The 10,599-nt window shown below is 43.2% G+C and overlaps 2 gene segments (V, D, J or C); both read right to left on the minus strand.

The window, feature by feature from the left end:
* Window positions 1–2,692: 2,692 nt before the first annotated feature.
* LOC125755514 (immunoglobulin heavy variable 3-23-like) lies at window positions 2,693–3,249 on the minus strand. The segment is given in 2 exon segments: window positions 2,693–3,012; window positions 3,116–3,249. Coding segments are annotated over 2 exon segments (366 nt in total).
* A 5,089-nt stretch (window positions 3,250–8,338) lies between these two features.
* On the minus strand, window positions 8,339–8,882 carry LOC112657237 (immunoglobulin heavy variable 3-48-like). The segment is given in 2 exon segments: window positions 8,339–8,642; window positions 8,746–8,882. Coding segments are annotated over 2 exon segments (324 nt in total).
* Window positions 8,883–10,599: the final 1,717 nt, after the last annotated feature.

Here is a 10,599-nt window from a genome sequence, read left to right on the forward strand (position 1 = left end):
ATTTCTCTCTGTATATTCCTACTGCGGAAAAGCGGTCACATTTTATTTGTAGAGATCCATTCATTTATTCCTGACATCTGTGGTTGAATTCATAGGTGTTCCAGGTGGTTTGACAGTTATCTAGCTAAATTAATGGGGTGGAATGAAGTGATGACCCCTACTGTGCTGCCACTTTGCCTGTCTCACTGTTCTCTGTTTCGTCAGAAATGGAATGGAGGTGTGATCCTGTTACCTCTATCCCAGCAGAATTTAAAGACTGTGAGACCCTCCCTCGGAGGACCAGCCCAGGTTCACACGACAGGAGTCCCTCATGTTGATATATGGAGGCTCATTCATGTGCCTGAGATAAACCAGTTCAGACACAGACAGGGTGAAATTGGGGTTCAGATGGAAACTGAAGACAGAAGAGTTGATGGCTCTCATGTGAGGGCCCTCTGAAGAGTGGGGGTTGTGAATATTCTACCCCAGGCTAGAGAGAGGGGACCATTTTCAACCCCCCCTTCAGTGCATCAGGGAGAAGAGGGCCATCCATTGGAGCCCAGAGCTGCTCACTCTGAGCCCTGCCCCCTACCCGGTAGAAGAGGATGCCCACTAGGGCAGGACTTCTGAGAGTGAGCACGGCAGCCCCTCCCCAGGGGATCAGCACCAGCAGTTCCAGGTCAGCAAGTCTGGTCATCAGAGAGTGTTGTGAGGTGTCAGTTATAGGGGAGTTAGTTCTTAGCTTCCTTTCTACTTTCATTCTTCATTATTTATTCCTATTTTCTATTTATATTCCAATAAATCCTTCTTTATTTATCATTATTAATTTGTTCTTAATTTTCCTCTCTAATTTTCATAAATACTTTTAGTTTTTTATTTTTATTTTATTTTTAAATTTATTTTGTAGTCCACATTCTTTCAAGTGGAAGACTAAAGAGAACCAAGGATCTTCCTTTTTTAAGAATTTATCATAAAAAGGTAAATGATGAAACAAATCGATCCTAGCAGATTATACAGGATGAAAATGTCTCAAACCAGGATTTTAGATTTACATATCTGTAAGATATGTATATAAACAGGATTTAAAGCAATGATTGAATAATAGTAGAAGAACTTGGAAATTGGATAGAAGACAATAGATAGATATTTGCTTAATGCAGAGATAAATGAATAAACTCAAATCAGGCCAAGTTAAAATTTCTATAACCAAGACACTATCCCACGTGCATGCCATACAATGGAAGTAGGATGAAGCAGAGCAATGATGTAGTATAGATAGTAAGAAATTACAGAAAATACCAACTGAAAACAGGAGAAAACAAAGGTAAAGACAACAAAAGTAGACGTGGGGAACTCAGTGACTTATGAAATCATAACAACATTTGTATTAATGGAGTTCCAGTAGATGATAAGAGAGTAAACAGAAGCAGAAGCTATTCAGTGAGCTGATATCAGCACCTGAAGGCTCAATGAGTTATTCCCTGCAGGTGGAAGGTCCTCCAATCCAGCTCCTCACCCTGAGGATCCCCATGGATCCATTAGAATCTTTTGTTATCTGAGTATACGCAGTGCACACACGACCTTCAGAACCAGCTGGTGACCTTGGGTAGAGGACTGTTTCTACCTGAGACTCTTGGTAAAACCTTGCTTTATTTCTACTATCATTTTAAATTTTCTGCTGCTTCCATGGATCATTCTCATTATCCATGATTCAGACCTTTTTCTACTTAGAATGGATATTTCTTGTTTTGTTCTTCCACTTTTCATACTTGTTTAGTCGAATTATTCCTTACGCCATATCTTTGAATCTACGTGCTAAATTTTTGACATTCATGCATCCCTCATTTCCTGTTCTACAACCTTGGGAAATAAAACAAGAACCCAAAGGTTCACCCTCCTTTGTTGCATGGGAGACACTAACTCCACACCAGACCCTCATGGAGAGGGACCCCGTTCCCACCACTGACTCACAACACACACCCTGATCCTGTGTCCTTGCCTGCCTCCATCCAAGCATCTATGGCTTGCTGAGAGGCCTGGCCTACTCTCAACTGATGATGGTGAGGGTGATAAAGGTTTAATACTCTCCCGTGTGTGTATGTGTGTCTCTGTGTGTGCATTTGTGTTATCTTCAGAATTCACATTCACACCATGTGCAGGTGGGGGTTCCTCTGCTTTCCCAGGTGGTCAATAACATTGATCCTGGGAAGATGGTTTAAGACAGTGACCCCTCCAGGGATTTTTACACTCTTGCTTTAGACTGTTGATGACTCTGTTCCTTCAAGTCCAGCAGGCAGTTTATGCTGCTTCTACCAACCTGTATAAGGATCTCGGTGGTTCTGTCATACACAGTGCACATAGCTGTGAGGCTTATAAGGATAATTTGATGTACACAGAGATTTCTAATTACTGATATTTTTGGGACAGTTAGCAAATCTAATCAAATTTATCTTTTATGCATAGAAGGATTTTTTAACAAAAAAGTTACAAAATTAGTGACTAAATTCATAAACACAGAATTCTGTGCCAAGAGAGGTTTCCTAGAGGAAACTGTTCCATGGAAAGCAAGCTCAGAGCCTGACAGGAAACCTGCCCAGAACCTACATCTGCACCTGCTCTTGAGCCTTTGACTCAGAAGTGGTGAGGAGTGCACACCCCCTGGTGGTCCTGATCCCTTTCTACAGGGAGGTTTGTGTCTGGGCTCACACTGATGTCAACTCACTGTGTTCCTCATGCAGTAATACACGGCTGTGTCCTCGGCTCTCAGGCTGTTCATCTGCAGATACAGCATGTTCTTGGTGTTGTCTCTGGAGATGGTGAATCTGTCCCTCACAGTGTCTGTGTAGTATGTGCTACTTCCATCATAGCTAATATGTCCGACCCACTGCAGCCCCTTCTTTTGAGCCTGGCAGACCCAGCTCATGCCATAGCTACTGAAGGTGAATCCAGACGCCTGACAGGAGAGACCCAGGGAACCCCCAGGATTCACCATGTGTCCTCCAAACTCCACCAGTTGCTCCTCACCCTGGACACCTGCAGACACAAGACATCCTGGTCAGAAAACTGTCCCCCAACATCTCTTTCTCTCACTCATCTCCACTCACATACTCAAGGTCCCTGGTTCTCCATGAATTACCTTTTAAAATAGTGACAAGGAAAACCCAGCCAAGCACAGACTCCATGGTGAGTTGTCTGTGCTCTGTCCTGATCCCTGAATGGGGTCACCTCGGGATTCTGAGGCTGGAGTTTCTATCCCAGCGGCAAGGTCAGGGCTAGGCAGGTTTAATCAGTGGAGGGAGGGCCATATTTGCATGTATTCTGAGTATACAGGAAATTTTTGAGGAAGCAACCTCAAGAGGCACTCAGATCTTATGTAGGATCCTGGAAGAGTTTTGAAGACAGGATATCTGTCAGTAAATTGTTTTTTCTCAATACCTGATTTGCTGTCTGAATACTTAGCATTGATCATTTTCCATATTTCCACATATGGACGCAACATAATGTATATACATAAACAATTAGCACCATTTACAGGTATGTAAGTATTCACTGCAGCACAGAGAGGTTGTGTGAGGATCTAAACAGACACAGCAGTTTGGAGTGACACAGTGTTTGGGCCTGTGATCCCCACCATAGCACCTGGATGCTCCCTGAGCCACTTCCAAGACAGAATTGGACATAAGATTTGAAGGTTTCTTGAATTTCCAGAAGCCCCAACTGAGTGATGTGTGTAGACCAGATCGTTCTTTCACAGAAACACAGAGACAAGTAGAAGCCTTGACAGAGACTCAGAGAGCTGATAGAAATGCTGTGGTTTTCAACAAGCTAAGGGCTTTACACCTGATCTCTCTCTGTACATAAGAATAGAAATTCTACATAAAGATAACAGAGTGGAACGATTACTAAAGCAATTAATGTCAGAAGATATGACCACAGAAAGGATTCTATTTTTTAAGGACATTTCTTCGTCTATGTCATGAAGGTCATTATACTTCGACACTCACATTTTTTAAAAGATTTTATTTATTTATTCATGAGAGAGAGAGAGAGAGAGGCAGAGGGCGAAGCAGGCTCTATGCAGGGAGCCCGACATGGGACTTGAACTTGATCCCACGTCTTCAGGATCCCACCCTGGGCTGAAGGTGGCACTAAACCGCTGAGCCACCCGGGCTGCCCTCGACACTCACATTTATTGCCATAACAATATCAGTTATTTTGATACTGGTGGCTTGACCTTGGCAAGTTTGCTTACTGGCACTATGATGGTGTCTTCAAAAAGTGGGGGACTTTTCTGTGTTTCCACAGATTTTACAAATGTTAACCTTGTCCCTGTCTGGAAGATGTTTTCAGAACATGGCACAGAAATCCCTGGAGAGGAGACCAGCTCTCAACCGTCATCTTGTTCTGGATCTTGAGCTCCCTGGTTACTGAGATCTCCTGGTGGTTGTGCGTGTCCCCTGGTGATCCCAGCAGAACTTGTTGGCTCTAAACACCCCTGCAGAGACAGAGTAGACATCTCACGCTTTTGTGTTTTTCCAACATGCAATCAGAGTCTCTTCCACATGATCACACAGATCCTCCTGGTGAAGGATGTCTCCTACTTATCCCCATCTTTCATCCCTCCTTCTACTCCTTGGCTACACATCTCCAGCTATATTTATTGTAGTCAGAGGTGAGCCGGAATCTTGAATCAAGTCCCTGACATCTAGGTCTTTCCCTCCAGATGATAAAAAGTCATTGTTTCTACTTAACATAACTATTTTCTAACACTGAGAAGAATTTGGAGGCTTAAAAAAAACTGCCAAGATGGGGAAGTGGGTCAAGATGGTGGAGGAGTAGGGGTCCTCCACTCTCCTGGCCCCACCAACTTACCTAGATAACTTTCAAACCATCCTGAACACCTACAAATTTGACCTTAGATTTAAGGAGAGAACAGCTGGAACATCATAGAGGGAAGGATTTTAGCTTCTAGCAAGGTAGGAAGGTGAAAAAAATGAAATAAAAAAGAATCAAGTGGGGGAGGGGCACTGCAAGGGCCTCCCTGGCTAAAGCCCAGTGACAAATCTTCTGGGACAGGAAAGCCCAGCCTGGAAGATGTGGGAACTTTTTTCTATATTTTTTAGTGGAGTTCAATTTGCCAACATACAGTATAACACCCAGTGCTCATCCCGTCAAGTGCCCACTTCAGTACCCGTCAACCAGTCACCCCAACCACCCGCCCACCTGCCTTTCCATTACCTTTGTTCAATTCCCAGAGTTAAGTCTCTCGTGTTTTGTCTTCCTCTCTGATTTTTCCCACACATTTTTTCTTTTTTCCCTATAATCCCTTTCACTATTTCTTATATTCCCCATTTGAGTGAAACCATATGATTATAGTCCTTCTCCAATTAACTTGCTTCACTCAGCATAATACCGTCCAGTTCTATCCATGTCAAAGCAAATAGTAGGTATTCATTGTTTCTGATGTCTCTAATTGTGATTCCTCTGCTATTCCCCAAATTAACTCACTTTGTCAGAAATAAAATAAAAAGGAAAAATGAAATGATAGAAAAATTTACCGCAAAAAAAATGAAGAGCATGCCAATCTCATAGTCCAGGAATTTAATGCTTAGAGATTCAATTAAATACTCCAAAGTGGAATTTATTTTTTTGTTAAAGATTTATTTATTTATTCATGAGTGACTCAGAGATAGAGAAGGAGAGACACAGGCAGAGGGAGAAGCAGGCTCCATGCAGCGAACCCGAAGCAAGACTCAACCCCAGGACTCCAGGGTCACACACTGTGTCAAAGGCAGATACGCTGAGCCATCCGAGCATACCTAAAGTAGAATTGAAACACTGATTTAAAGAATACTAGGTGGGCTTGGAAAAAAAGGAGAGAAGACAATATATGTTCCAATTCTTCTAATTTTTGCTATCTTTAAATTTTTAAAAAAATTTTTATAATAAATTTATTTTTTATTGGTGTTCAATTTGCCAACATACAAAATAACACCCAGTGCTCCCCCTCAGTGCCCATTACCCATTCACCCCACCCCCTGTCCTCCTCCCCTTCCACCACCCCTACTTCGTTTCCCAGAGTTGGGAGTCTTTATGTTCTGTCTCCCTTTCTGATATTTCCCACACATTTCTTCTCCCTTCCTTTATATTCCCTTTCACTATTATTTATATTCCCCAAATGAATGAGAACATATAATGCTATCTTTAAATTTAAAGATAGGCTAGGTCTTTTTTTTTAAGATTTTATTTTTTATTCATGAAAGGTAGAGAGAGAAAGAGAGAGAAGCAGAGACACAGGCAGAGGGAGAAGCAGGCTCCACGCAGGAAGCCTGAAGTGGGACCCAATCCTAGGACTCTAGGAACACACCCCGGGCCAAAGGCAGGCGCTAAACCACTGAGCCACCCAGGGATCGCCAGAAGTTCCAATTCTTCTAGATGAATGAAGTAAAATCAAGTCAGACAACATTAAAAATGCTATAACCAATATTTAATCCCCAGTGAAGGTTATAAAAATGCGGTTGATGAAGCAGAAGAGAGAGCCAGTTTAGACAAGATAAATTATTGAAAATAATGACTGAAAAGAAGAGGAAACAAAGGTAAAGACAACAAAGGGAGCCATAGGGAACTCAATTAATTCCGATGTCATAGTAATATACGTATGATAGGAGTCTCATTAGATGAAGAGGCAGGAAAATAAAAGTTATTTGATTAATAGCAGAAAAGTTCCCTAATCTCAGGAAGAAGAAAGACGTCAACTCCAAGAAGCACAGGAACTCCCAATGATCCCATTATGAGGCTGCACCTCCTTACTCAAGTCTTCCACTAAGGCCTCTCCTCCTCCTCCCATCACATGGGCATTAGGTTCCAACCTGGGGATGGTTGGAGCACAGTGAGCTGACGTCAGCACCCGAAGGATCCATGAGTTACTCCCTGGAGGTGGAAGGTCCTTCAATTCAGCTCCTCACCCTGAGGAGCCTCATGGATCCAGTAGAAGCTTCTGCTCTCTGTGCACAAAGCACACATGTGACCTTCAGAACCAGCTGGTGACCTTGGGGGAGAGGACAGCTTCCACCTGAGACACTGGGTTATCCTTGATCCATTTGTATAATCACTTTATATTGTGTAAGGCTTTGAAGAAACATTCATCTCACTTTCCCCTAATTCAGACATTTTCATACTTAGAACAACCACTTCTCTCAATGTTCTACCAGTTTTCATACATGTTTAGTGGAATGATTCCTTACACCATCTTTTGAATGTACCTGCTAGAACCTTGACATCCATTCCTCCCTATTGTCTTGCTCCACAAACATGGGTCATGGAACCAGAACCCATAGGTTCTCCCTCCTTTGATGCAGGAGGGACACTGACTCCACACAAGCTCCTCCTGGAGAAGGACCCCATCCCTACCACTGACCTACAACACACTCCCTGAATCAGTGTCCTTCCTTATTCCATCCAAGCATTTATGACTTGCTACGAGGCCTGCCCTGCTCTCAACAGACACGGTAAATGTGATGATGATTTATACTCATGTGTGTGCGTGTGTGCGTGTGTGTGTCTCTGTGTGTTGCATGTGTGTGTGTTCATGTGCATGTGATCTCCGGATTCCACATCCTAACAACGACCTTAGGGAGTTTCCACTGCTTTTCCACGTTATCACTAGCATGAATGCTGGTAGGTTGGTTCATTACAGTGATGCCTCAAGAAGTTCTGTCTTGCTTTCTATTCCTGATCGCTCTATAGCTTCTTGTCCATTTGGTTCATGCTGCTTCTACCAACCTTGTACGTTGAGCAGGGGGGTTCTATAATGAACAGGGTAGAAAGGTGAAACTCTTTAAGGAGAAGATGAGATGCACTGAGATATGTGTCATTAAATGATGTGTAGGGGCAGTAGAGAAAAAGTGTAAGCAAATTTGTCTTTAGTGCATGTAAACAATAGTTTATATACAAACAAATGTTATAAATTAGAAAGTTTATAAGAAGACTGCTAACTCTGGGAAACGAACTAGGGGTGGTAGAAGGGGAGGAGGGCGGGGGGTGGGAGTGAATGGGTGACGGGCACTGGGTATTATTCTGTATGTTAGTAAATTGAACACCAATAAAAAAAAAAAAGAAGGCACTTAATCATGTGTCTAGAGAGACTCCCTAGATAACCTGCTCCATGAGGAGGAAGCCCCAGATCCTGACAGCCTCCATGAGGAGGAAGCCCCAGAAACCTGCCCAGAAACTCCATCTGCACCTGCTCCTGAGCCTTCAGGACAGAAGTGGTGGGGAGTGTGCACCCCCTGGTGGTCCTGATCCCCTTCTACAGGGAGGTTTGTGTCTGGGCTCACACTGAGGTCCCCTCACTGTGTCACTCGCACAGTAATACACAGCCGTGTCCTAGGCTCTCAGGCTGTTCATCTGCAGATACACCATGTTCTTGGCGTTGTCTCTGGAGATGGTGAATCGGCCCTTTACAGCTTCTGCGTAGTATGTGGTACTTCCACTCTCATAAATCCTTGCGACCCACTCCAGCCCTTTCCCTGGAGCCTGGTGGACCCAGTACATTTCGTAGTTACTGAAGGTGAATCCAGAGACCACACAGGAGAGTCTCAGGGATCCCCCAGGCTTCACCAGGTCTCCCCCAGACTCCACCATCTGCACCTCACCCTGGACACCTGCAGATACAAGACATCCTGGTCAGGAAACTGTCCCACATCCCCTGTTTCTCTCACTCACCTGTACTCACATACTCAAGGTCCCTTGTTCTCTTTGAATTACCTTTTACAATAGCGACAAGAAAAACCCAGCTGAGCACAGATGCCATGGTGAGTTGCCTGTGCTCTGTCCTGATCCCTGAATGGGGCCACCTGGGGATCCTGGGGCTGAGGTTGCATTCCCAGCTGCAAGGTTGGGCTGGGTTGGTTTAATCAGTGGAGGGAGGGCCCTATTTGCATGTCCTCTGACTATATCTTCAGCACTTGACTACAATTTGATTCTAACGAGTTAATAGCAAGATTGCATTACCTTTGCAGATCACATTGTGCAGATGTCACTGTGAAAATATGAATTTCTCATCATTGAGTGGTGTTATCTTTGCATTTCTATTTTTTTAAAAAAGCCATTCATCAAAATAGGTAATTTTTAGCATGATATCTTATCTACTATTGAAATTTAATCCTAAATATTTATTTTTGATGCTAGTTTAAGTGATATTTTTGTCAATAGATAGGTATTTTATATCCAAAAATTTCCCTGAAATCATTATTTTATTCCTGGTTTATTGAGTTTGTAGAAATTGCCCCTTCCACCTGTTGGACAATACAACATTTGGATTGTGGATATTTAATGCCAGGATTTGGTTTTGGTTACGCGAATGACTAGGAACTGAAAAGGGTTGTTTGCACAGACTTCTGGGTCCTATGTTTCCTCTTCTGGTTCTGAGGATGGTTCTCTCCTTCTGCTATATGGAATGAGTTGTTCTCACTGGAGATTTATTTCCTGCCATCAGGGGGAATCACATTTCTGAGTGGACTTAACTTCCTGAAACAGCTTCACTACCAATGAGTTCACATGTAAACTATGCAATAGAATGGCAGAGCTGAGAGACACTGTCAACACCAGGACATGCCACCAGGATGGCGTAGAAACCCTCTAGAATAATGATTGTGTATAAACATATAGATAAAGGGTAAACAATTACTGTAGGTGTTTGAGGGTTTCCAGTAATGAGCTCATCATTGGAAACCTCCCTCATCTATGGAGGGAGAGTAACCAACACAGATGTGTATTTGGTTGGTGTCATGGGGGACCAACATAATTCCCAGTGGTGAGGCGCACACCTCACAGCAGTTAGTATAACACAAACTGGTAAGGACATGGTACCACGCAAATCCCACAGGGTCATCAGAGACACATTGTACATTGTACAAAGACTGGGGTTTTTTATTTTTTATTTTTTTAAACATTTTATTTTATTTATTTTTATTTATTTATGATAGGCACACAGTGAGAGAGAGAGAGAGAGAGGCAGAGACACAGGCAGAGGGAGAAGCAGGCTCCATGCACCGGGAGCCCAATGTGGGACTCGATCCTGGGTCTCCAGGATCACGCCCTGGGCCAAAGGCAGGCGCTAAACCGCTGCGCCACCCAGGGATCCCTATTTTTTATTTTTTTAATAATAAATTTATTTTTTATTGATGTTCAATTGGCCAACATACAGAATAACACCCAGTGCTCATCCTGCCAAGTGCCCCCCTCAGTGCCCATCACCCAGTCACCCTCACCCCCCGCCCTCTCCCCTTCCACCACCCCTTGTTCGTTTCCCAGAGTTAGGAGTCTTCCATGGTCTGTCTCCCTTTCTGATATTTCCTACACATTTCTTCTCCCTTCCCTTCTATTCTCTTTCACTATTATTTATATTCCCCAAGTGAATGAGGACATATAATGTTTGTCCTTCTCCGATTGACTTATTTCAATCAGCATAATACCCTCCAGTTCCATCCACGTTGAAGCAAATGGTGGGTATTTGTCATTTCTAATGGCTGAGTAATATTCCATTGTATACATAAACCACATCTTCTTTATCCATTTATCTTTTGATGGACACCGAGGCTCCTTCCACAGTTTGGCTAT

This window comes from Canis lupus, chromosome 8, assembly GCF_003254725.2.
Source record: "Canis lupus dingo isolate Sandy chromosome 8, ASM325472v2, whole genome shotgun sequence".
Lineage (NCBI taxonomy): Eukaryota > Metazoa > Chordata > Mammalia > Carnivora > Canidae > Canis > Canis lupus.